Genomic DNA, 27969 nt, shown 5'->3' on the forward strand with positions numbered 1-27969 from the left:
GTGTGTGTCTGTGTGTGGAGTCAAACTTTGGAACAATTTACAAGACGAGATCAAACAATGTCCGACTATTCACTTGTTCAAATTTAAATACAAAAAAAACATTACTGGCAGAATACAGAGATGAAGAAAAGAGAGATTGGGAACAGTGCGTCTACAACTTTGTTGTTATTGTTGCTATTTAAATTTTACTTTTATTGTCATTCTTTGTAACCATGCACACAGAACGAAATGTCGATACACTTGACCCTTACAGTTAAACTGTAGCAAGCCGATGCAGCCGCAGCCAAAGAGGGCTACCGCCATTTTAGACCCAACAGTAGTGTTGGGAGTCATTAGGTGACCAAACCCCCCAATTCCAACCCTTGATGCTAAACGCCAAGCAGCGAGGCAATGAGTACCAATGTTGTAAGTCTTAGGTATGACTCGGCTGAGGCTTGAACCAGCGATCTCCCAGTCTCGGAGCGGGCGCCCTACCATCTAGGCTACCGAGCTGGTATATCACAACTGTTATTATTAATATTATTACTATTGTTGTTATTATCATTGGTGTATTTAATAGGGAAGATTAAGGGGTAGCGAAAACAAGCATCTGCTTCTTACTACCCCTTTCCGAACATGTTATGTATCATTATTTTGTTGTTGCGTTATTGTTTTTGTTCTGTTTTTATTTTAATGTTCGAAATAAAGTTTTCATTCATTCATTCTGTAAATTGTCCGATTGAATGCAATCCAACTTAGTCCCTTTGTGTATTACATTATTATGTCAGACAGTTATTTTCCCAATTTAAAGATCAAAATACAGATTCAAAATTCAATATCGTCTTTGTTGTCATGGACGTAAAATTCCAATGAAAAATTATTTGTAAAGTCTGTATAAAGTGTCGATAAAAAAGTTTAAAATTGGGATATGTAAAAAAAAAAAATCAAATGTGTATCCACACAAAGAAAAATTCCATGCAGCTAATTTTCCTTTTCAAGTCAAGTCAAGTCATGTTTATTTGTATAGCCCTTAATCACAAAGAGTCTCAAAGGACTGCACGGATCAAAGACTATTGCAAACTATTATTACAGACTATTATGACACCATCCCCTCATATAAAACCTACATGAGGGCAAATAATACAATAATACACATATTATCAACATAAAATATAGGTTATTCATATGCTATTGAGTAGAGTGTGTTTTAAGCTTAGATTTAAACATTTCCACTAAGGTTGCAGATCAAATCTCAGGGGGAAGAGCATTCCACAGCACCGGGGCCCGGATGGAGAACGCTCTCGAACCTGCGGATCTCTTCTTGCCTCTTGGGAACACTAGAAGACCAGAGTTTTCAGAGCGAAGGCTCCGGACCAGGACATAGGGGGAAATTAAATCAGAAAGATATGAGGGAGAAAGTCCATGCATGATTTTGTGTACTACCAACAGAACCTTAAAATCACATCTTAAGCTAACAGGGAGCCAATGCAGGTTAGCTAAAATCGGGGCAATGTGATCAAACTTTCTTGTCTTAGTTAAAAGCCTCGCTGCAGCATTTTGTACCAGCTGAAGACTCTTGATTTTGGACTTCGGGAAGAGTGGAGAGTAGTGCATTATAGTAATCGAGACAGGAAGTAACAAACGCGTGAATTATAATCTCCGCATCTGACTGTGCCGTCATGTAGGTCTTAGATTAGGGGATGGTGTATATCAGTCTGTAGTATGTAATAGTCTGTGGTGTGTGCTGCCCTTTGAGACTTCTAGTGATTGGGGCATCACTTGAAACTGACCTCAAGCACATTTTGTTTTTTTTTTTCTTTTTAGCTCAAGCATTCCAGGAAACTCAAACTGATAGCACAGGTACTACTTTGGTGGACGTCTCTTTGATGCATGCCGCCCTCTAAGTCAAAGTGTCCCCGTGCAGACGAAGAGACTTTGACGCCGTCTGATTGGTCCACTTCCACACCTGAAGAAGACCACGTGCATTCCAGTACGTGCAAGACAACAATTCATTTTCAAGGCCACATACCGTATTTTACGAACTAAGAACCGCAATTTTATTTTTTGATAGTTTGGTCAGGAATGCGACTTACTACCAAAAAAGACTGAAAAACATAAAAGTGCCGAAACACGCCCAAAAGAATGACCCAAATACTAAAAACACGCAAAATAATGACCCAAAAAAAAAAAACAGCCAAACACAATTAAAAAGGTTACTGAATAACAATAAACAACCCAAATGCAGGCAGCACTGCAGCTGAGTAGATAGATAGATAGATAGATAGATAGATAGATAGATAGATAGATAGATAGATAGATAGATAGATAGATAGATAGATAGATAGATAGATAGATAGATAGATAGATAGATAGATAGATAGATAGATAGATAGATAGATAGATAGATAGATAGATAGATAGATAGATAGATAGATAGATAGATAGATAGATAGATAGATAGATAGACACTTTATTCATCCCCGCAGGGAAATTCACACTTCCAGCAGCATCCCTGCGCTGAAACAAAACAAAAATAAAGCAAAAAGAATACAATACACAAATACCCAATGTGACGTGTTAATACCCAATGTAGCGTGTTATATAGGGTATCTAGATAGTGCTACACAGAAAACACACTGCAATAAAAATACGGTAATATGCAATGTAGGGGGTGTGGTTTAATGTGGGCCTTTACTCCCCCGGGTGGATTTAAAGAGCCTCATGGCATGAGGAAGGAAAGATCTCCTCAGTCTGTCCGTGGTACAAGACTGTGACAGAAGTCTGTCGCTGAAGCTGCTCCTCTGTCTGGAGATAATGCTGTGTAGAGAATGTGATGAATTAGTGATGGTTAGTACGTTTGCAACACAGTTCTGAGGTCATGGGTTCAGATCCAGCTAACAGCCTTCCTGTGCAGAGTTTGCATGTTCTCCCCGTGCTTGTGTGGGTTCCGGCTTTCCTCCCACATTCCAAAAACATGCATGTTAGGTCAATTGGCAAGTCCAAATTGCCTGAAATTAGTTGTAATTAGCTTCAGCACGCCTGTGGCCCGACTGAGGATAGGCGGTGCAGATAATGGAAACATAAAGCGACCGAAAAAACGACAAAAAGATGATTTACCAACAACAAAAAATGACAGGATAACAACTAAAAGACAGAAAAACATAAGATTACCCAAATACAATTGAAAGATGACCCACACACTAAAAGTGTGCAAAAATTGGCCAAAAACCAACCCAAAAGCCTGCACAAACAACAGAAACAACCCCAAAACGACTGAAAAACGATAAAAAAATCAATGAAAACGCTAAGCTCTACATCTAACCCTTGCTGTGAGTTAAGCCCTAACCCTGTTTTAAACTGATACCCTTGCTCTAAACCTATTCAGGAACCCTACATTCAGTTTAGAACCCTAACAGTGAGCTATAACCCTAGTTCTTAGCCCTAACCCTGTTTCGAGATAAGAGAGAAAAAGAGCAAAAGAAATAGAGAGAATGAAATAGTAGGTTTTAGATTAGCGGATGGTGTAATAATAGTCTGTAATAGTTCCTGGTCTGTGCAGTCCTTTGAGACTTCTTGTGATTAAGGGCTATATAAATAAACATGACTTGACTTGATTTGGAGGGAAATGGTATTTTGGGATTCTGCTTGAGTCATCAGAGTAACTCTTAATATGTTCCTAAAATTGACACGCATGTCAAGCCTGACAATCATGTAATGTTTGTATACCGTACACTTATTCAGCCAGTTTACTGTATTTTTTTTTGAAACAGCCATTTAAGATGACGTGTGTGGTTTTGGTTTTGGGTTTGGGTTTAATCAAATATTTCAGCCCCAAATCAGGGTTTGTACACCTTTTTCATAGCCAAATTAAAGCATTTTTAAGGACCTTTCAAAGACAATTTTCCATTTTTTACAGTACTATAAAATAAAAATTCCACTGTCGATCAAAAGAAGAAACCCTAAGCCTTAGTTTCAAACCCCAACCTTATTTTGGAACCCTTAAATCGGTTTGAAACCCTAACTTGCATCCCAAACCCTAAGCTCTACATCTAACCCTTACAGTGACTTAAGCCCTAACCCTAGCTCTTAACCTATCCTGGAACCCTACATTCAGTATAGAACCCAAAAACATTAAAATGAAGCCTTTTCAAAGATTCCAAAGAACCCTGAAAAATGCGACTTACACTGCGGTGCGACTTATAGTACGGAAAATACAATCCTCCAATTTTCCTATTTTTCCCTCAGCGTCGTCCTCCTCATCCTTTCAACAAGAAGGTAATGGAACTGGAAGCTCAGACTTTTTAAGATCATATTAAAAAGTCAGTCACTAAGCCAATGTCTTTCCTTGCACAGGCGGAGACCGCTCCCTCGCAAATGGTAGCCAATTGCTTTTGTAGCACTCACAAGTGTTGTGCAGTCCTGTTCCGAACTGGCGCATGCAGCTTGTGTTTTGTTGGGCAGGAAACGGCCGACAGACTCACATGGACGTAGAAGCAGGTAGGCGGGTAGTGATAGTAAATGGACTGCATTTATATAGCGCTTTAACCAATGCGCTACAATGCACTTCACACTTTACCCATTCAAACCCACACTTACACACAGATAACGGAGTCAGCCTTGTAAAGCTCCTACCTGCTTTTTCGGGGGTATTAGGGTTTCAGTGTCTTGCCCAAAGATATATAACTCAGAAGAGCCAAGAAGAGAACCTGCAACCTTTTTTGGTCCCAAGACGACCGCTCGACCTCCTGAGCTACTGCAGCCCCTAGATGCCAACAAGGCCGCAAACATGGCGGACTTGCACCAACATTGTTCTTGGTAGTGGTGACGGGAATTGCGGATCTTTTTGGAGAAGTGGCCTACAGCTTGGCTCACTAAAAAGAAACATACTTTCGGCTCCCAAATGGCTCTTTAGATTGTTTTTAAAAGACAGAGACAGAAGAGAAAAGATGATTGTGAGATAGTAGTAAAAGAGAAATAAGAGAGAAATAGAGCAAAATGAATAGCGAGAATGAAAATAGAGACGGAAAGAGAATTAGAGAAAGTGAAAGAAAATGAGATACATAAAGCAACCGAAAAACGACAAAAAGATGATTTACCAACAACAAAAAATGACAGGATAACAACTAAAAGACAGAAAAACATAAGATTGCCCAAATACGATCAAAAGATGACCCAAGCACTAAAAGTGTGCAAAAATTGGCCAAAAAACAACCCAAAAGCCTGCACAAACAACAGAAACAACCCCAAAACGACTGAAAAAAACGATAAAAAAACAATGAAAACGCTAAGCTTACATCTAACCCTTGCTGTGAGTTAAGCCCTAACCCTGTTTTAAACTGATACCCTTGCTCTAAACCTATTCTGTAGCCCTACATTCAGTTTAGAACCCTAACATGGAGCTATAACCCTAGTTCCTAGCCCTAACCCTGTTTCGAGATAAGAGACAAAAAGAGAAAAAGAAATAGAGAGAATGAAATAGAGATGGAAAGAGGATTAGAGAAAGTGAAAGAAAATGAGATAGAGTAAAAAAAACAGAAATAAAGCGAGTTAGAGAAAAGGTGATAAATGGAGAGTGAGGGGGGGAGAGAAAGAGAGAGAGAGAGAGAAAGAGAGAGAGAGAGAGAGAGAGAGAGAGAAAGAGAGAGAGAGAGAGAAGTAGAGCAAGAGAGACATAGAAAAGTAAGGAGATGCAAAGAGACAAAATGAAAGATCTGGAGAAAGAGACAGAGAGGTAAATAAAATGACATAGGGAAAGAGAGAGAGAAGAAATAGAAAAAAATAAATTGAGAGAAGGAGAGAGAAACAGAGAGAATTAGAGTTATGATAGATAAATTGAGAGTGAGAGAGATAAATAAAGAGAGATAAGTACGGAAAAAGGGCGTTTAGCAGGTCTGTGGCACAGAGAGAAATAGAGAGAGATACATAGAGAAAGAAAGAGGTTATCTTTCCATTCATCCATTTTCTGCGCCGCTTATCCTCACTAGGGTCACTGTAGCCCATTCCAACCGTCTTCTGGCAGTGGGCAAGGGACACCCTGAACTGGTTGCCAGTCAGTCGCAGGGAAGAGAAAGAAGATGAAAAATGAAAAATTATAGAGCTGCGGAAAGAGAGAATGAGAAAGAAAAAGATAGAGAGAGGGAAAGAGAAATAGAGAGATGAATTGAGAAAGAGAGAAGAGAGAGGGTAGAAATAGAGAAACAAATCGAGAGAGGGAAAGAGAGACAGAAAGAGATATAGAGAGATACAGTGGAACCTCGGTTTTCGAACACCTCTCAATTCGAACAAATCGGAGTCCGACCAAAAATTTCCAGAAATTCTTGCTTTGCTGTTTGGTCAAAAAATCGGAGTTCGAACGCCGGTAATGCGTGAGTGCGTACGCTAGGGTGCGATGCTGAGCGGCGTACGGGTGTAGATCGCTCTTTTCGTGACCAACTTTTATCGCGTGTGGACGTGCTTCATTTTGCTTTCGCTTTTAATATAGGTGTACGAAGTGTTCTAGCCCCTAATTATGCCTCAGAAGAAAGTCAGTGCTCCAGGTGAAAAAAGAAAAGTAGTGAATACAAGTCAAGTCAAGTCATTTTTATTTGTATAGCCCTTAATCACAAAGAGTCTCAAAGGGTTTCACAAGTGATGAAAAAAATAAGTTTAGGTTATTCATATGCTTTAGAGTAGAAGTGAGTTTTAAGCTTAGACTTAAACATGTCCACTGAGGCAGCAGATCGGATCTCAGGGGGAAGAGCATTCCACAACAGCGGTGCCCGGATGGAGAACGCTCTTGAACCAGCAGAACACTTCTTGGCTCTTGGGATCACCAGGAGACCAGCACTCTCAGAACGAAGGCTTCGGGCGGGGACATAGGGGGAAATCAGATCTGAAAGATATGAGGGGGAAAGTCCATGTATGATTTTGTATAGTAATAGGAGAACCTTAAAATCGCATCTTAGGCTAACAGGGAGCCAATGCAGGTTAGCCAAAATTGGGGTGATATGATCGTACTTTTTTGTCCTAGTTAAAAGCCTCGCTGCAGCATTTTGTACCAGCTGAAGACTCTTGAGTCTGGTCATCGGAAGACCGGAAAGTAGTGCATTACAGTAATCGAGACGGGAGGTAACAAACGCATGGATTATGATTTCCGCATCCGACTGAGAAAGTATAGGACGAATTTTAGCTATGTTACGAAGATTGAAGAAAGCGGTTCTAGTAATTTTCTTCACATGTGTTTTTGTAAGTACTGTTCGGGGTCAAATATGACACCTAAATTTTTAAGTGAGTCGCTCTATTGCATTTAAGAAAGAAATAATAGCAAAATATGAAGGAGCAATAATTTTCCTTCCTCCTCCATCCCTCTCCCCACCGTCCACCTGCGCCTTCTGTTGACCACCACAAAGGTAAGAAATCCTATTCATAATTCTTTTCTTTATACTTTTTTATTTTTATTTTTACACGTTCATGTTAGCGTAATCTTTCGTATGGAAGATTACGATAACGCGAACGTACGATTAGCCTGGGTTAGCTTTATGTTGACGTTAAACATTCAAGGTAAACATTCAGGGTGTTGGAATGGAGCCCAACATTCAGGGTGTTGGAACGGAGCCCCCTTTTCAATGAACCGCTCACCACTTGTTGTGGAGACCCGGGTGCTAAATGACTTGTAAACGACCTGATTTTTTTATTTTTTACACGTTCATGTTAGCGTAATCTTTCGTACGGAAGATTACGATTAGCCTGGGTTAGCTTTATGTTTACGTTAAACACTCAAGGTAAACATTCAGGGTGTTGGAACGGATTAAAACGATTTACATTATTTTTAATGGGAAAAATGATTTCGGTGATCGAACAAATCGGTTTTTGAACAGGGTTCTGGAACGGATTATGGTCGAGAACCGAGGTTCCACTGTATAGAGAACTATTAGTAGGGAATAGAGAGAGGAGGGAGAAAAAGAAATCGGGAGAGGGAAATAGAGACAGAAAGGATTAAATAAATTGAGATGGAAAAGGAGAGATAGAGAGAATGGGTGGAGAAAGAGAGACATAGAGAGATAAATAGGGAAAGAGAGTAATAGAGAGGAGATTAAAAGAGAAAAAAAGAAAGAGCTAGGGAAGGAGCGAATGAGAGAGAGAAAGAGACAGAGAAAGGGAAATAGTTACATAGAGAAAGATAAATACAGAGAGATAAACAGAAAAAGAGAGGAATGAAAGTGTAAAATGAATTGAGTGAGGGAAAGAAAGATAAAAAGATAATTAGAAATGTATACAGAGATAAATGGAGAGCAAAACAGAAAGCGTGAGAGAGATAATTATGGAATAAGAAAGAGAAAGATAAAAATAAATAGCGAGAGTTAAATAGAGACCAAAAGAACTCAAGAAATAGAGAGAGAAAAGAGAGATAGAGAGAGTGAGGGGGAAATAGAGAAAGAGAGCGAAAGAGGGAGAGATGAAAAGAGAAAAATGAAAGAGCTTGGGAAAGGGAGAGAGAAATGGAGTGACAGAGAGAGGTAAATAGAGAAATAAAGAGAGAGGAAAAAGGAGAAAGAGAAAGAGAGAATTACAGATATATAGAGAGAAATTGAGAAATAGAGAGAGGAGAGAGAGAAAGAAATACCGTAGGAAACAGAAACTAACAGAATTAGAGAATTAGAGAAAGAGAGAAAAGGAGCAATGGAGTGAGAAAGAGAGAGAAATAAAAAAGAAAGAGAGGAGATGAGGAGAGGAGTGAGAGAAAAGGAGAGATAGAGTGAGGGGAAAATAAAGAGACAGAAGGAGAGAGAGAGAGAGAGAAATAGAGACAGAGAAGAGATGAAAAGAGAAAACATGAAAGAGCTAGTGAAAGAGACAGAAGGATAGAGAAAAGAGAGAGACAAAGAGAGGGAAATAGAGTGACTGAGAGAGAGAAATAGCGATAAATCTATCGATCTATCTATCTCTCTATCTATCTACCTTGGTCATATCCCTCAAGAACTCAAGAAATAGAGAGAGAAAAGAGAGATAGAGAGAGTGAGGGGGAAATAGAGAAAGAGAGCGAAAGAGGGAGAGATGAAAAGAGAAAAATGAAAGAGCTTGGGAAAGGGAGAGAGAAATGGAGTGACAGAGAGAGGTAAATAGAGAAATAAAGAGAGAGGAAAAAGGAGAAAGAGAAAGAGAGAATTACAGATATATAGAGAGAAATTGAGAAATAGAGAGAGGAGAGAGAGAAAGAAATACCGTAGGAAACAGAAACTAACAGAATTAGAGAATTAGAGAAAGAGAGAAAAGGAGCAATGGAGTGAGAAAGAGAGAGAAATAAAAAAGAAAGAGAGGAGATGAGGAGAGGAGTGAGAGAAAAGGAGAGATAGAGTGAGGGGAAAATAAAGAGACAGAAGGAGAGAGAGAGAAATAGAGACAGAGAAGAGATGAAAAGAGAAAACATGAAAGAGCTAGTGAGAGAGACAGAAGGATAGAGAAAAGAGAGAGACAAAGAGAGGGAAATAGAGTGACTGAGAGAGAGAAATAGCGATAAATCTATCGATCTATCTATTTCTATCTATCTACCTTGGTCATATCCCTCAAGAGGGGTGACCGACAGCAGGACAAACACATACATTAACGAATAAAATAAAAGGGGAAAAAATAAAAAAAACACACAAAAATTTTGGACCATGGCCAACCCAATTGCCCAAACACCCAAACAAGTTAGGCACCTCTGCACCTAAGTTGGTCATGCTTTCGTCCCTCCTGATAAAACGGGACACCAGAAAATGGCCATGTCACTCGGGTCAGGGTGACACAACACACTCTTTTGTTCAACAGCAGGGCCCGACAGCTTTCACTGGTTTACCCCTGCCGCATCATATGGGTGCCCAGCCGATCCTTAAAAACGCGTCCACAATCCCACTATGCTTTCACAACACCTCTCCACTTCTTCCTATCACCAAAAAAGAGTTCTAGCTTCCATTATATTTAGACCTCTTTCCTGCAGTGCACTCAGAACACCATCCATCCACGTCAATTGCGGCCTTCCTCTTGGTCTCCTTCCATTTACTTCTGCTCTGTAGATCCTCTTCAACATTCGCTCCTCATCCATCCTCTCCATGTGTCCAAACCAACCGAGTACTCTCTTATCAACACGCTTGCTCAGTTCCACAACTACTCCAGTTCTGTCTCTCACAATTTAATTTCTCAACCTATCGAATCTTGTCACTCCTAACATAATCCCCAAACACTTCATCTCAAAAACATTAAATTTCCTTCCTAAATCTGCATTCAGGCTCCAAGTCTCTGCACCATACAACACAGTCGGCACAATCACACTCTCATACAGTCCCCTCTTAACATCCATACTCATACTCTTGTTGCTCATCACTCTCCTCAGAGCACCCAAAACCTTGCTTCCTTGATTCACTCTGTGCAATACCTCGCACTCCATTCCACCAACTGCAGCCACATCACAACCCAAGTACCTTCTTCCAGCACCTGTCCATGCAACCTTATTTCTAACGCCATGCCCACTCCATCACGTGAACACTTCATCACCTTACTCTTCCCAACATTGATACATAACTTACGCCTAATCATATACTCTTCCAAACTCCGTTACCAATCTTCTCAATGTTTCATCGGAATCAGCCACAAGCGCTCTGTCATCTGCAAACAACAACTGACTTACCTGCCACACTGTTCCACTGTTGTCAGTCATCTCTGCCAAATACTCTTGCATTCACCTCTCACCACGCCATCCATGTACACATTAAACAGCCATGGTGACATCACACACCCGTCTCACACCAGTCAACACAGGGAACCACTCACTTGTCTCACTCCCTACTTTTACACATGCTCTGCTGTTCATATAAAAAATAGCGATAAATATAGAGAGAAAAAGAAATTGCTCGAGAAAGGGAGAGAATTCATTTTACTGTCCCTCTCATGAAAAGATAGTGAGAGAGAGAGCAAATTCAATGGATACACAAAGAGAGAGGGATAGTTAAGATATTTTAATAGAGAGAAAGAAAAAGAGTGTTTCCCAGCAATTACAGCCGGCTCCCGGCGTTGGCTTCAAGAAGTCGGCTCATAGCCACGTCGTTTGCAAACAAACCCATCACTACTCTTTGGTGTCGCCACAGTGACCAATGAACCGGCTTCCTTTCCACCGTCGGACTCGAATCGGCAACGGTTGGTGTCGCCGGCTTCCGAGCAGACATTAGGGTCTGCCGCGCCCATTTTTCACCTTTCCACCTGGGCAGAGGACAACACCCATACAGAAAGCGCCAACACGGGTAAACGCCCACTTTGGAACCAATAGAGCAAAAGTCTATGAGTCTGCTCTCTCATCTTGACTCGTGTGATAATGGATCTCCTTTTACAGAGTGGTCCTTTCACAAAGTGCCAACAGGGGGCAATGTCGCAATCTCCATTGTAGACACACCGGCATGGAGCTCGGAAACTGTCACCATGGCAACAGATTCACGTAAGCCATTGGGTCTAATATAGTGAAGGGAATCAGTTCTTTGTCTAGAAGCGGCTCTTTCGGCTCTAAATCTAAAAAGTTTTAACTGTAAAGTGCCTTTAAACTTTTAAGTAACACTTAACTTTATGGTTAAAGCTTTAAGATGTTTTAACTACAAGTTAAAGCTTCAAGCTATTTTAACTTACTATTAAGTCCTTAAAAGTTCTTTAACATTTAGAGTTGATGTTATGAAGCTGGTTTAACACTTGAGTTATCTGAGAATTATTGCTATTACTTTAAAATACCTACAGGGAGTGCAGAATTATTAGGCAAGTTGTATTTTTGAGGATTAATTTTATTATTGAACAACAACCATGTTCTTAATGAACCCAAAAGTCTCATTAATATCAAAGCTGAATATTTTGGAAGTTGGAGTGGGGCTTTTTTAGTTTTAGCTATTTTAGGAAGATATCTGTGTGTGCAGGTGACTATTACTGTGCATAATTATTAGGCAACTTAACAAAAAACAAATGTATACCCATTTCAATTATTTATTTTCATCAGGGAAACCAATATAACAGCTCAACATTCACAAATATACATTTCTGACATTCAAAAACAAAACAAAAACAAATCAGTGACCAATATAGCCACCTTTCTTTGCAAGGACACTCAAAAGCCTGCCATCCATGGATTCTGTCAGTGCTTTGATCTGTTCACGATCAACATTGCGTGCAGCAGCAACCACAGCCTCCCAGACACTGTTCAGAGAGGTGTACTGTTTTCCCTCCTTGTAAATCTCACATTTGATGAGGGACCACAGGTTCTCTATGGGGTTCAGATCAGGTGAACAAGGAGGCCATGTCATTAGTTTTTCTTCTTTTAGACCCTTTCTTGCCAGCCACGCTGTGGAGTACTTGGATGCGTGTGATGGAGCGTTGTCCTGCATGAAAATCATGTTTTTCTTGAAGGATGCGGACTTCTTCCTGTACCACTGCTTGAAGAAGGTGTCTTCCAGAAACTGGCAGTAGGACTGGGAGTTGAGCTTGAGTCCATCCTCAACCCGAAAAGGCTCCACAAGCTCATCTTTGATGATACCAGCCCACACCAGTACCCCACCTCCACCTTGCTGGCGTCTGAGGCGGACTGGAGCTCTCTGCCCTTTACCGATCCAGCCACGGGCCCATCCATCTGGCCCATCAATACTCACTCTCATTTCATCAGTCCATAAAACCTTAGAAAAATCCGTCTTGAGATTTTTCTTGGCCCAGTCTTGACGTTTCAGCTTGTGTGTCTTGTTCAGTGGTGGTCGTTTTTCAGCCTTTCTTACCTTGGCCATGTCTCTGAGTATTGCACACCTTGTGCTTTTGGGCACTCCAGTGATGTTGCAGCTCTGAAATATGGCAAAACTGGTGGCAAGTGGCATCTTGGCAGCTGTACGCTTGACTTTTCTCAGTTCACGGGCAGTTATTTTGCGCCTTGGTTTTTCTACACGCTTCTTGCGACCCTGTTGACTATTTTGAATGTAACGCTTGATTGTTCGATGATCACGCTTCAGAAGCTTGGCAATTTTAAGAGTGCTGCATCCCTCTGCAAGATATCTCACTATTTTTGACTTTTCAGAGCCTGTCAAGTCCCTCTTCTGACCCATTTTGCCAAAGGAAAGGAAGTTGCCTAATAATTATGCACACCTGATATAGGGTGTTGATGTCATTAGACCACACCCCTTCTCATTACAGAGATGCACATCACCTGATATGCTTAATTGGTAGTAGGCTTTCGAGCCTATACAGCTTGGAGTAAGACAACATGCATAAAGAGGATGATGTGGTCAAAATACTCATTTGCCTAATAATTCTGCACTCCCTGTATAAAGTTTGAGCTGTAAAACACCTTTACATTATAGCTAACTTCACGGTAATAGCTAAGAACTTTTCATTCTCAATTTAAGCTATTTTAACTCACTGTTAAGCCTTAAAGGTTCTTTAACATGTAGAGTTGATGTGTTTTAACTTTTTAGTTAATAAAGCATTAAAACTTTAAAAGAGCTATAAAGCTTGAGCTTTAAAGCACCTTTAACATTAGAGTTAACTTCACGGTTAAAGCTTGTGTGTGTGTGTGTTTGCAAAGTCCTTACAGATGCCACAGGAACACATAAGGACTCCAGTAAGTTTTGGGTTTTTTTTGCACTAAACAAACAAAAAATACTAAATAAAAACGAAAACAAGAAACAAAAACACCCAAAACAACATTGCAGTCTTCCATGTTCAAATCATTCTCTAAAGTTCAGTCTTCATTGTTCGTAAATGGTGTCCTTATTTTCTCTATAGTCCATTTTTCCCCATATGTCCATATTGGGTCTCCTGTTTTCTTATACGAAATGGGGTTCTCTGGATTACAAATATGTCCTCAACAGTGCACACCCACTGCTCCACGGGGAGGAGATCTTGATTGTGCCATAATCTTGTTATTACTTTTTTTGCTAGCTGTCAGTAATTTTTTTAAGCAGGTACTCATCCCTTCTCTGTAATAATTCTTCTGTTAGATGGCCTGAAGAGCACAATGAATGTTTTAAGTATTCCATATCCCAATATTTTCTTTAAACCAAACAATAATTTTTCCCAGTAATCTTGAATTCTTGGGCAAAGCCAAAATATATGCATGTGGTCAACATCTACCTCTCCACATGTTGATCAACATGGTTGTTGAAAACCTATCCTAATTGTGGGAGTCATCATAAATCTGACAACATTTTTCCAGTTGAATTCCCTCAGATTCCAGAAGCTAGTGGATGTGAACTCTGTTTTACATGTACCGTACTCATATTCTGTTATATTTTAATCTATCGTGTTTTCCCATTTTCTTTTAATATCGAGTGATGAATGCCCACTGCATGCCATCAAACATTCATACATATTGAAAAATGCTTTAAAAATGTTTATGATCTTATGACTAGTCCCCAGTTTTATTCCTTCATGATAGTAGTATTTTAATTGAAGGTAACAAAAACAGTCACTTCCCTGTAGCCCGAATTTATTTTTCTGTTCCGCAAAACTCTGCAGCTTGCCCTTTTCAACCATCATACATATTGCTGTAATACCTTTGTAAGCCCAATGTTGGAACCCTTTATCATTCTGTTTGAGAATAAATCTGTCGTCGAAGGCAAACCAGCTCAGAATTCTTGCCTCCCTTTCCAAATTGTATTTCCCAACTATATGATTCCATATAAGTTATTTTTCCCAGATGGTTACCTACATTTTTGATTTTTTTTTACATGGTATTAAATTTCGTACCTCTGTGTTTGCCGTCCCTAATTTTATACTTTTCAATTTTGCAACATAACCATCTTTACATCAATAAATCAGTGGTCTAATTTGTGCTGCGTAAAAGTATTCTTCTAGGCTTGGCTGGAGCGTCTTGTATTAAACTGGGTTTTTTCCCAGCCCAAGTAAACATGGTTATTCACTTATCCCATTCAATTAATTGTGATCTGGGAACCAACACTGGAAGGGACTTGAAAGAGTACAAGAGCTTTGGCAAGACACTTGGCTACCTCTATTCTTGAACGCTTATCTAATACTATGTTTGGCAATTTTTGCAGATCCCTCTCCATTTCTTTGTTCAATTTTGTAAAGTTGACATTAAATAACTCTTCTAATCAATCTTTTCACAATTTTTACCTCTAAATATTCTAATGATTTGCTCTTCCAATTAACACTGTAGGTCTCTTAGTCCTCGGGATGGAACATAATTATTGGAATAACCCGAGTATTCACCATAAATTTCTAGGAGTTGCATTACTCTAGAAAAGTATTTTCTGGTTGAGTTATTTCATACTGCAAACAATGCTATTGTATGTTCTTCTCATACCAGCTCAGTAGCCTAGATGGTAAGGCGCCCGCTTTGAGACTGGGAGGTCGGGGTTCGCGCCCCGGCCGAGTCATTCCTAAGACTTAAAAAGTGGTCGGCGGCGCCCTCTGTTGGCTGCGGCTGCATCGGCCCGCTACAACGGGTCAGGTGCAATCGACATTTCGTTCTGTGTACATTGTTACACAGAATGACAATACAAGGAAATTATTATTATTATTATTATTATTCTCTTCCTATGACTAGTCCTTTTATACCTTGAACTTGTCTAAATAATTGTGCTAACGGTTCAATGAATAGTGCGAAGAGCCTTGGAGAGACAACACCCTTGCCTTGTACCCATTTCAAAATTAATTAGTCCAGTTACACTACGATTATTTTAATCCTTTAATGTGGGTCTAGAATGGTGATTTAATGCATTTCACTGCTTCATCACTGAAACCAAATCGGCATAGCGTCTTATAAAGAAATGTTCAGTTGACATTATTAAAAGCTTTTTCTGCGTTAATTCAGACAATATCAAAGTCAATAATGTGCTTAATGCGTCTTATGTTGTCTTGCGTTTGTCTTTCTTTGATGAACCCTGTCGGTTCCTCGACCAATGATTCCTGCATAACTTTTTGGCAATAATGGAAAAAAAAAGCTCGTAGTCTACATTTATACGGGAAATTGGTCCATAATTACTGCAATATTCTTTGTCTATTCCTTCCTTCGAGATAATGGTATTAACAGTTTCTTTCCACAAGGGTGGAATCATTCCAAATCTAAGAGTGTAGTTAAATAAATTCCTCAGGAATTATACTAGTTGACTTGCAGATTTTTTGTGGAATGATGTTTCAAAACCGTCATTCTAAGAGATTTTGTTGATTTTGTTTGCTTGATAAGTTCCTGTATTTCTTCTATAGAGATTTCTGCTGTCAGTCCTGCGTTCTGTTGGAGACCAATGCTTGGCAAGTTTAGGCTTTCTAAAAATATTTTAATAGTTTCTTCGTCTGCAGAGGGTGGTTGTTAGTACAGTATAAATCACTATCATACTTCTTGGATGCTTTCTCAATTTCAGCAGCTGAAACACAATTGCCCGGTTGCCCTTTATTTTGTGAATGGCAATTAGCACCTTTTGTCTCCTTATACGTATTATTAATGCTTTGGTAGCTCTAGATCCCCCTTCGTCATATGTTTGTTTTATAAATCTAGCATTTTTTTTCCACTGCTTCAAAAAGCTATTGATAACTTCCTGTTTTTTGTAAGTGTTCTGGAGTCCTGGGAGTGTTTGTGCTGCTATTTCAATTGTCTTAATTCCATAAGTTGTTTCTGGTCAGTTTCTCGTTTTATTTTATTTGTATATCTAGTGTATGAAATCAGTTTGCCTCTCATTACTGCCTTGAGGGCATCCCATAAAATTGTTGGGTTAACCTCCCCATTGTCGTGGTCCTCTTTATATTTTAGTATGTCATCTTTTAGCTCTTCAACCAACTTATAAGCATGAAAAATGCTTTTATTAAGCCCCCATGTAGTTGTTTTCCTTGTTGTATTAAGGTGAAGTTTTATGTAAATTGCATTATGGTCCGCCACGCCTGCAACCCCTATTTTACAATCCCTTACCCTATGTAATTCACTTTTAGACGTCAGGAAATAATAAATTCTTGTATATACTGCATGAGCATCTGAGTTAAATGACGGAGTGATGGGTGTAACTTTCTCCATACATCAAGCACATCAATTATTTGTATCATGGTATTTATATAGCTATGAAACGGTTTGTTTTTCTCCAGCTTGTAGTGTCTAGTTTATAATAAAGTACCACATTAAATTTCCTTTGCGCATATTAATACTTCTTCTGCTTTCAAAATCATTAGGTCAAATATAATCTCATAACGTGCTTTATTACTTTCTGGGGTAGTTTAATCGTTGAATAATGTTACTAATTGGTTCTCTAGTTTACCTTTTATCAGAATGTACCTTCCCTCGCTGACCTGATTAATAAGTTCAAAATTTACTGTATTAGGTATCATTATCATTACACCCCTCCTGTTTGTTAGGCCAAAGGAGCTAAATATGGAGTTCTTGAAACCCCTTTTACTGAATTTTAAATTGTCCTGTTTTAATAAATGAGTCTCTTGAAGAAAAATAACCTATGCTCTTTTTCACCTAAATTTGGCTAAGGCTTGTCCTGTTTTGATCTTCAGTGACACCACAGTTATTTCTTCATACTGCATTGTTTATATAACAATGAGATATGGACCCCTTCACTGCAACCAAACAACCATAAACAAAAATAATTAGAAAAACATCTGGACAAAAACAAAAACAAGGCCCACAAGAAAACATGGCCCAAAGTTCCCATGGGACTTTTCTCCCTGTTGGTGGGAGTGGAGAATAGCCTTCCAAAAGAGAAGGGCCCCCTTAAGTGATTAGGAAATGACCTAAGTATGTAAGTCATGAAATGAAATGATCTGCATTTATATAGCGCTTTTCAAGTCAATGACTTCCCAAAGCGCTTTACATTGTGCTTCACATTTCCCAATAGCGGCCGTGATCTGTGCAGCCGTGTAAGGCGCTAACCTGCTTATTGGGGGTTCATCAAGAGTCCAACACTCTTTAACCTAAATTGTCCTATTGTCAATCATTCACATTAAATGAGAAGTATAACATATTCATGGGCAGGGTTAGAGCCAAATAAACTATTCAATAATATGTGCCCCCCTTAATATCAGAAAACTAAATTAATTGATTAGGTAAAAGAGAGTCTTTTATTCCACTTACCCAAATCTATGCTCAGTCTATCAATCTATTTATTTACCTATCTACACCACTCCACTCCACTCCACTCATAGTTATCACCATCAAGAGCTCTAGCTTGCACTATGTTTAGACCTCTTTCCTGCAGTGCACTCATAACAACATCCATCCACGTCAATCACGGCCTTCCTTTTGGTCTCCTTCCATTTACTACTGCTCTGTAGATCCTCTTCAACATTTGCATTAACACATAACTTACGCCTAACGCACACTCTCCAAACTCTATTACCAACCTTCTCAATGTCTCCTCAAAATCAGCCACAAGCGCTGTGTCATCTGCAAACAACAACTGACTTTCCTGCCACACCGTTCCACTGTTATCGATCATCCCTACACCTCTGCCAAATACTCTTGCATTCACCTCTCTCACAAGGCCATCCATGTACACATTAAACAGCCATGGTGAAATCACACACCCCTGTCTCACACCAGTCAACACAGGGAACCACTCACTTGTCTCACTCCCTACTCTTACACATCCTCGGCTACTCACATACAAACTCTTCAATACTTCCAACAACTTTCCACCCACTCCATATATTACCATCACCATCCACAATGCCTCTCTATCGACCCTGTCATACGCCTTTTCCAAATCCATGAAAGCCAGACAAACATCCTTGCCTTTTGCAAAATATTTCTCACACACCTGTCGTACTGCAAACACCTGATCCACACATCGTATTCCTTTCCTGAAACCACTCTGCTCCTCCATCACCACCTTATCCGTTCTTCCTCTCACTCTCTTATCAAGACTCTTCCATACAGCTTACCCAGCACGGACAACAAACTGATACCTCTCGAACTGCTACATTCATACTTATCACCTTTACCCTCATACAATGGCACCACACATGCACACCAATCAACAGGACCCACACCACTTAAAAGGCATACATTCAACAAGCGTACTAACCAGTCAATCATAGCTGTACCACCTTTCTTCAAGCATTCAGTAGTACAACCATCCAACTCACGTGCCTTCCCCCTTTCATTTCTTTCAGTGCCTCTTCCACAGGCTTTACATTTAAATCACCAAGCACAGTCATTCTCCTCATACCACTGATCGCCTCGACTCACTTCCCTCCCATCCTCCTCTTTTAACAACTCCTCAAAATACTCTGCCTATCTCGTCCTGACTGCACTACCGCTAACCAGCAATATACCGTCCTCATCTTTCACTTTCCAGACTCATTCTTTCTTACTCTTTTCACTTCTTTCCACACTTTTCTCTTTTCCTCAAAGTTCACTCCTATCTTTCGACACCATTCATCATCTGCTTTCCTTTTCGCTGCTTCCACTACCGGTTTTACCAACCTATTCTTCACTTTATACCTTTCATACGCATCCCCACTCTTATCTTGCTGCCACTCCTCAAAGGCAAGTCTCTTCTCTGTCAATGCCTCTCATTCCACCACTCACTTTCTTTCTTATACATCGACCAACTTTTCTCATTAGACACACTTCTTTAGCACTCCTCAACACTGCCTCTTTAAACCACTTCCATTCCACACTCTCCCCTTCTCTTCTACTAATCAGTTCATACTCTTCCCCCATCCTCTCTTTAAACTCTCTTTCCTTTTCTGCCTTATTCAACTGACATTTTCACCTCTCCCTCAAACTCTTCTTATAACTAGCTCTCCACAATCGATCCCATCTCAGTTTTCCTTCCACATAAAAATGATCAGACATACCACTTATTTCACCTCTGTAAACATGCACATCCAACAATCTACTAAACATCCCTTTCCTGACCACTACATAATCCATCAGTGCTCTGTCCACCATCCACTCTGACAAAGGTATATTTATTCCCTCTTTTTAAACATTGTATTTGCAATCACTCAGTCACCAACTTAAATATGGAACCTCTCCCTAATCCTGTGCCACCCAATTTACTGTGCACCTATTCCTCGTCTGAATTCGTGCAGTTTTTTTTTCACGCGGTTTGCTGCGTAACGGGTGGCCAATGAATCCAGATTCTGCTCATTGGTGTTGGGAAACATATTTTCTTTCATTTCAAAAGTTTTTTAATCTCAGAGTAGGACAAGCATTTTCTCATAACTTCGGTTGAATAGTCATGGTCAAATAAAATTGGCCTCCCTTCAGTTTGTAATCTGATTTTCCATGCTTTGGTAAGAACATCTTTTGTCTCGTATTTGAGGAAATTGACAACGATCGACCTCGGGATTGCGCAGGGCGGGTGTTCCTTTCTCAAACTTCAGTGTTCTCTTTGGATGTTTAATTTCATGTTGCCGGTTAGTTCGCGGCGGAGGAGTCCTTTCACCAGTCTTGGCACGGAATCATTTTTGTGTTCCAACACACTGTAAATTATTAAATTGCAACACCGACCATGTCCTTCAAGTTCACTTAGTTTGTCTTTCATCTTTTCTTGCTGTTGAAACAGTAATGGGGTGGCTCTTCCTTTGTGTCACAATGACACTCTTCCAGCTGAGCGAGTTGCATCTGTGCTTCAACCATATTCCTTGCGCTGTTTGAATTCTCTCATCTCATTTTGGAATTTTTGAAATTTGATAGTCTTCTTTTATTTCCTTTTTCCAAACGTGGATTTCTTTAATAAAGCTGGCGAATTTCATGAGCATCAGGTGTTGTAAATCCCCGCCGACCCTATTTTCATCTGCCAACACGCCATCTTCAGTTTCGTCTTCTTTTCAGTCTCTGTACATTGTTCTCGTCTTCAAACTTCTATGTCCTCGAAACCCCGCTCATTTTCTTTTCTTTCACGATTTGTGTTCAAATATCCTTGTGGTTTTGGGGGCGATTACTCGGTCTACGCTGCCTTCGCTCCAGAAGCACAAGCTTTTTGGCCTTTTGGCTAAAATCAAGTCTATATCTGTTCTTATCAGTTTAACCACCCCCACTTTACCCAGTCGGACGAACGTTCAACATTATGTGTCCAGCACTTGTCAATGTTAGAGACAATTGGCATGAAGGATTCGATGCTTTTTGGGCTCACAAAGATTACATTTCATTTTAAAGTCATTAAAAGGACCTAAAATATGCTTTTGATGGTCATAGTTTTGATTTTATTGTTGAGAAGGTCGATGAACAGCTTCAGGCAAAAATGTAAAAATCTCGATAAGAAACTTCATGAACCTCATCTCGTTGTCATCTCCATCTGCAACAACATGCTAAAGGATCAGCATTGTTCATGCACTGCAGGGTAAGAAATGTGATTTTCCTTCAAGTACTTAACCTAACTTGACGTGACTTGTAAATTAGGCTTTGGTATTACTACTACAGCTGCAAAGACCAATTATTTTCATAATAAATGAATCGGTCGATTAGTTTTCCGATTAAAAGGATTTCTTAACGACATTTTAAATTTACTGTTTTCCTACCACCATTATATATGTAAAATTTGGACATATCCTCCCCAAAATAATAACTATGCATGTCTTTTTATGTGAGGTAAAATAAATTATCCTCAAAAATATATAAAACATGTAAAAACACTCAAATTTTGTCATTTGTTTGTTGTTAAATGTTTGAATATGATTAACATTCCCAATATGAAAATGATGTAAGATATGCTTAAGAATTATCCCCATGTGTAAACATGTCATTTTTCTTTTTACCTTTTTTTCAAAAAAAATTGTTTTTACTTATTCTCTAACTTTTTTTCCTCTGTACTCCTGCAGCACTTTGTTTTGAAAATTGTTAGCTTTGTTTCATCATATAACAAACCCTACACAGGTGAAAATGTCATGCTAATTTTGTAATGAGACAATGTTAAACTTAAAAAAACCTCCGGCAGAGAGTTCCAAGACCCAGAGTAGTACTACAACTCTCAGTGTCAACAAAATTGTGTGCTCATTTACATTGATTTAACATACTTAATACCTAGTCAGGGATCAGAATGGAGATTTTCATTTTCAGCTGAAATAGCCAGGGTCCAGGAATAAAGCAGGGCGGAGCGCCACCAATTTTTCTAACGGCCGCCAGGGTGCGCCAGAGCAATAAAGGAAAGAGTGAGACAGTCGGATTTTGAATTTGTTTGCTACGCAAGAGAAAAAGTGAAAAAGTCGGAATGCCTTTGGGGTTCAAAAACAGCGGAAATCCGCGGATCCGCGGAAAATTCTGATCCCTGCCTGGTGAATCAAGTGATACAACAAATTGATGATCTAGTTAGTTGCCAAAGCTTTTGAAATTTGATTTTAATCAGTTTTATCGATTCTTTGTTGCAGCCCTAATTGCTATTAGCTTTTATGATTCTAAACCTAGCTTAAAGCTTCGTGTTAGCCTAACTACCTTTTTATCTGTTAAATGATATCTTTGATAAATATATGTTCGTTTAAACTAACAAGTTCGATGTTGTTGGTCTGACTCATAGGGATTGTTCACTATGTGGACCAAGGGGAAGCGAATCTAAGATCCAAAAATTATCGTTACTATGACTAGAGTTCTTTGGCCAACAGCTAACAATAACATATGATTACCAAAGTACAAAAACTAGCATATATCAGGCCACAGAACTTCCAATAAACAGTGATGTGTGTGCAACGCAGCCAAGAGCTAACGATAGCTTTCGTCACCCTAACGCTGGAGATGATCATGTTATAGGCTACTTCCTCCTCTGTGGTAGAAAGTGGGCGAGTAAAAGCGATCCAACCATTCATTTTCTCGAACACATCAATCTTTCTAGTTCCACTTTCAATTTAAAAGAAACAGCTCACTTCTTCTTTACATCAACCATATTGAATGGATGCACAAGATATTAAACAATGAAATTGAAAAAGTTCTTTGTGCGATAGAGATACAGTATGTTTACCCACGAACTAGGAAGTAGAAGCCGGATTTCTTCGGGGTGGATGCTGGGTGACATCTCACAGCGCCACGCTGCGGAAAGAAGCACTACAGTAATGTCCTCTATTCGGAAAAGGGTGCACACAATACATTCGTAAGTGGAATGGTCGTAAGTAAGGGAGCGTCCGTATTTAAGTTTATATTTAAGTTTAAAATGTCGAAGTGGGAGCAGAGCTTTTTTCAAGTGTATCGAGTTGGCTATGCACATTGTAATTAGCTCATTGCGTTTGAAAGTGGGGCTTAGTCATAGTTTGTCATTTGTGCCTTGGCAGGTGCCACGGAGGCGTCGAAAACGTCCCCCAAGGATGGTGAGTCTCAGTGCTTTGGCACTCAGTGGCCACAGCAAGCGTGAAACTTAGTTTTTTGACATACTAATTGTTTTTGGCGCTGCTTTTCGGCGTGGCTTGTTTCCCGCAGGCACTGAACCATACCACCTTTGGAGTCCGGGTCCTGAAGGTGAGGCCGTCAGAGTAACACATTTCCCTCTGCTCTTCGACCAATCACGTGGCTTGTTTCGACAGCTGTGGACAACGCGGAAGTGGATGACACTTGCTGACTTGCAAGTCGGATTTTCCCGCCTCCGTTTAGAGTGTGCCAACCAATCACCACGCCCCGGTAGCTTTTAGGCTCTGCCCACGGACAGGCGGGGGCCTTGGAAGGCATTAAACTATCACATCTGTATTGGACATTCAAATTAAAATGTTTTTTTCTGAATTTGCAAAAACTGTTTTGTGTCTTTTAAAACTTTCTCATGCTGACATCATTAACTCAAAATATTCCAAATGCCTTTCAGGATTAATAAACAGATGGAGGAATCGAGCGACTACTGATTGGTCAACAAGGGAAATTTCTGACTTGTTCGTGTGTGCCACTTTGAACTATTCGTAAACAACGTAAAGACGCAATTTTTTTAAATGCGTTTTGAACAGAATAAATACACACTTTCCAAAAATATTCAATTTCTATCAAGCGAAGAAAAGACGTCTGAATAGAAAAAGTGTGAGTGATAGCGGTCATCAAATCAGGTCAGAGGTCAGAGTTGAGGGTGGGGCTTAAAAAAGGTTCCGCCTCCAATTCCAAAAGCGCAGGCAGGTCCACAGTGGATGAGGCTTGCTCGCAGATTTGAACAGGCGTGTACTGCACAAGCTGCTTTCCTGAACAAAAAACAAAAAACTGCAGTTGTTCTACCCACCAGGAGCGACTTTAGGTTCAAAGCTTTGAGGGTGGTGAGCATGCAGAGCAGAGGTGGGCAAACCACGGCCTGCGGGCCACATGCCACCCAGCAGGTTTTTTCATCAGGCCTGCCAAACCCAAATGCTCAAAATATAATGACAATATATACAATAGTAAATACAGTACTACTAAGAAAAACTTGATTTTTTGTGCCAAGTGTGTCCCCATTTCCCTTTGTGTCTCTACAACAAAAATACCAGTACAGAAATACCGCAAAGATACTAAAAAATGACTACAAAACTAAATATATTACGTGAAAACAGTTGCTTAATATATTATTTTGTCTTCATTCTGATAAGAAAAAAACACTATAGAAATAATACAAAATATTACTACAGTCATATGACACAAAAACACTATTACAGAAATATTACAACTGAAATACTACAAAATACAACTAAAGTAATACTAAAAAGACTAAAGAAATACTACAAAGATTCTAGTGTGAAAATACTTCAAAAATACTTCTACGGGGATATTACAAAAACCACTACAGTGATACTATAACACAAAAATACTGCTTCATAAATATTACGACAGAAATACTACAAAAATACTTCTACAGAAGTATTATGACAGAAATCTTACAAAAATACAACTACAGTAATACTTCAAAAATACAGAATTACTACAAAAATTCTACAAAAATACTGAAATGTCTGTTACTTTTGTTTGTCATGCGTGGTCCCTGTAGGAAAAGACATGTCGCAGGGGAGGGGCGAGGCGACAGATGCATAAGTATTGTGCTTTGAAGTCGGTCTGTGTGTGTACGAGAACGGTGTGAGTTCCACCAACAGTAGCTCTTGTATGAAAGTTTATACGGCCTGTAATTCGGTTATTAAATGGGCACCAAGACTTAATAATAATAATAATAATAAATCAGTGACTGGCTGCATCATTGATCATTGAGGTGCATTATGATACTAAAAAAAACAAATAGAACTACAGCAATACTACAAAATTAAATATCGAAAGCAGTTGTTAGAAATAAATTGACTGAACCATTTCAGGGCAGTGGAGTATTTCCAACGCTGCATTGTTCATATTTTAAGTTTTCTCTTTCCTTTAAAAACAAAACATCTAACATTTTTCATCTTATTTCAGGCTATTCTGTCCTGTAGCATGCACCTGTCCTGAAGGGGGCAATGACGCTTCATTAGATAATGCTATAAAAACTAATGCCACCTGCCCTTAATCACAGGGGAAGAAATGCAATGACAAAGCAAAGCCACCAGAGAGCAGTGTCGGTGTCATTTTTAAGCAGACTTGTTGAGAAACATGGGAACAATTTCAAGCATTTACAAACAATTCACTTAAAATTCAAGCCCTTTTCAATCCTTGAAAACGACATTGAAATTTAAGCGTTTCCAAGGATTTTAAGCACAATCGGAATCGGAACACCCCCCCAAAACAATGGTGACAGAAAAAAATTCAAAACAACAACAAAAAAAAAACAACCCCAAAAACTACCGGAAAAAATGATATAAATTCCGAACCTCCCCTGAAATATTACAGAAAGACAAAAAAAAACAATAAAATGTTCAAAAACAAAAATAACTAAAAGAACGACCCCAAAAAATAATAAAAAACACCAAAATTTAAAAAAAAGGAAAAGAAAAATACCCCCAAAACAAAATAAAAATTAAATAACCCAATCAAGCCCCCAACCTGTGATATTTTTGTAGTATTTCTATAGTAGTATATTGTAATACTTCTTTAGTATTTTTGTAATATTACTGTAGCTGTATTGGGTAGTTTTTCTGTTGTAATATTTCTGGAGTAGTATTTTTGTATTACAGTTTTCTGGTAGTGCTGTTTTTCGTCTATTTCTTTCAAAGTATTTTTGAAGTGTATATATTAGTATTCCCCCCAAGTTTGCAGTGTGTATAGCTTTTACCTGTGTCCTCGCGTTCCTCCGTTCCCTTGGGCAAGTTGTCGCATAGAAGCTGCGCGAAAAACAAAACAAGATGCTTACCAAAGAAAAGGCAGTGCACTAAAACCCAAAAAGCTGTCATTGTGTTACATCACGTCTGATTAGTGGCTTATCCAGACACTTTAGCTCAGAATATGCAATCATGATAATTTTGGCACTGTTACATTTTAAACTACAGAATTCCCGCAGCAATTGTGAGGGTTTGGACCTGGCGCTGGAGAAATGGGACTTTGTGCTGCAGTCTCATACAAGTATTATCTATTCAGGGGAAGTCAACAGAAAACTGTTAGCATGTAGTTGTTAGCATGTATCAATTACCATGATCTTTAGCATGAACGTTGGCATGTAGCTGTTAGCATTTCTTGTTAGCGTGAAGCCGTTAGCCTGACTCATAAGCATTTACTTATTAGCATAAAGCCAGTAGCATGACTTGTTAGCCGTTAGCGTGCATTTTGCTCACGGTAACACTTAATGTGGCCCACCCCTGGTTACCTCAATGTAAAATGAATGGGCCCAATCGTTGTGGATGGCAAATAAGAAGATGCCCTCCAAAAATCACAGCTACAGTAATAACGTAGTAATGACAAAAGTTAAAACACAGTATTTACAAAATAATTCATTTCGGATGGCAAATAAGGAGATGCCTTCAGGGACAGTCTTAAGTCACAGCTACAGTAATATACTAGATTCATTTTGTAATAACACAGTATTTACACAGTAGTAACCGAAAAATGAATAAAAATGAATGTTCCCATTCATTTAGGATGGGCCCATTCAATCTAGATAAGAAAAAAGATAGACCCTTTTTATTCCCAACAGCACTGTCAGCAATGAGTTGACCAATGAGTTGGGAAGCAAGTCCCAACTAATAAGGGGGCAGCTTTTTTAGCCAAGAAATTTTGAGAGAGAGAGCCAAACCTGCTTTCCAGACAAAATCAATTTTTTTCAGCGAATTTTATTTCGCTGAGTGATGTTAAATTATTTAATACAATTTATGAAAAAAGAATAATGCCAGAGCCTGTGTGCCATTTCAACAAATATACAACTTTATAATTGTATCTCCATCTTGCAATTACTTAAGATCGTTGAGACTAATTATGACAACCAGCTTGGTAGCCTAAATGGTAGGGCGCCCGCTCAGAGACTGGGAGGTCGCTGGTTCAAGCCTCGGCCGAGTCATACCTAAGACTTACAACATTGGTACTCATTGCCTCCCTGCTTGGCGCTCGGCATTGAGGGTTGGAATTGGGGGGTTTGGTCACCTAATGACTAAAATGGCTGCGCCCTGTTTGGCATCGGCTCGCTACAGTTTAACTGTACGGGTCAGGTGTATTGACATTTCGTTCTGTGTGCATGGTTACAAAGAATGACAATAAAAGTAAATTCTTCTTCATCTTCTTCGTTCTTTTCATAAATAATGGTTTCAAAATGAGGTGGAAGCAGTTATTTGGTAAAAACGTCACAAAATACTGCAAACAAGGATATTAACCTATTTCCCTCCGGTGCAGACAGACGCTGGGCAGGGAAATGCGCTGTGTACATAGCTGCGCCCACCCCTACCACTCATCCAATCAAATGGCTCTGTGTGCTTGGCTGGCTTTTTCAGGTTTTTACAACTTATTCTGTGGGTTTTCATCATGAAGTGCTTCAACAGCAAACCTCAACTGTTTAATGAACATCCATATAAAAGATCCCATAGCGACATACAGCCAAAATGGGGTCTGTTGGTGTGACATATTGACTGTGAACTGTAGTTGGTAGCATGGTCCTTATATACAGTGCATCCGGAAAGTATTCCCAGCGCTTCACTCTTTCCACATTTTGTAATGTTACAGCCTCATTCCAAGTTGTATTAATTTAATCTCTTATCTCAAAATTCTACACAAAATACTCCATTATGACAATGTGA

The 27969-nt window shown here is 39.3% G+C and overlaps 2 protein-coding genes across 6 annotated transcripts in view; one reads left to right on the top strand and one right to left on the bottom strand.

Annotated features, from left to right (window-relative positions):
* LOC148370552 (uncharacterized) overlaps positions 1-23608 on the top strand; it is a 44489-nt gene extending 20881 nt beyond the window's left edge. For 4 of the 5 annotated variants that reach the window (XM_088328194.1, XM_088328195.1, XM_088328196.1 and 1 more), the window contains 10 exons: positions 1804-1839; positions 1904-1969; positions 4225-4254; positions 4333-4356; positions 4441-4476; positions 11079-11231; positions 11321-11422; positions 23167-23202; positions 23312-23350; positions 23416-23608. In XM_088328194.1, the coding sequence (XP_088184320.1) occupies positions 1804-1839; positions 1904-1969; positions 4225-4254; positions 4333-4356; positions 4441-4476; positions 11079-11231; positions 11321-11422; positions 23167-23202; positions 23312-23350; positions 23416-23450 (557 nt within the window). In that variant the 3' untranslated portion in view covers positions 23451-23608. The remainder of the gene's footprint in view (positions 1-1803; positions 1840-1903; positions 1970-4224; positions 4255-4332; positions 4357-4440; positions 4477-11078; positions 11232-11320; positions 11423-23166; positions 23203-23311; positions 23351-23415) is intronic. The other variant, XM_088328198.1, reaches the window with a different exon arrangement.
* hsf1 (heat shock transcription factor 1) overlaps positions 21089-27969 on the bottom strand; it is a 38956-nt gene continuing 32075 nt past the window's right edge. The window contains exons 11-12 of the mRNA XM_088328193.1: positions 26025-26073; positions 21089-24048 (exon numbers count right to left, since the gene is read on the bottom strand). Of these exons, the coding sequence (XP_088184319.1) occupies positions 23921-24048; positions 26025-26073 (177 nt within the window). The 3' untranslated portion in view covers positions 21089-23920. The remainder of the gene's footprint in view (positions 24049-26024; positions 26074-27969) is intronic.

The sequence above is a fragment of the Urocampus carinirostris genome, chromosome 2 (assembly GCF_059441175.1).
Source record: "Urocampus carinirostris isolate Australia breed hairy pipefish chromosome 2, RoL_Ucar_1.0, whole genome shotgun sequence".
Taxonomy (NCBI): Eukaryota; Metazoa; Chordata; class Actinopteri; order Syngnathiformes; family Syngnathidae; genus Urocampus; species Urocampus carinirostris.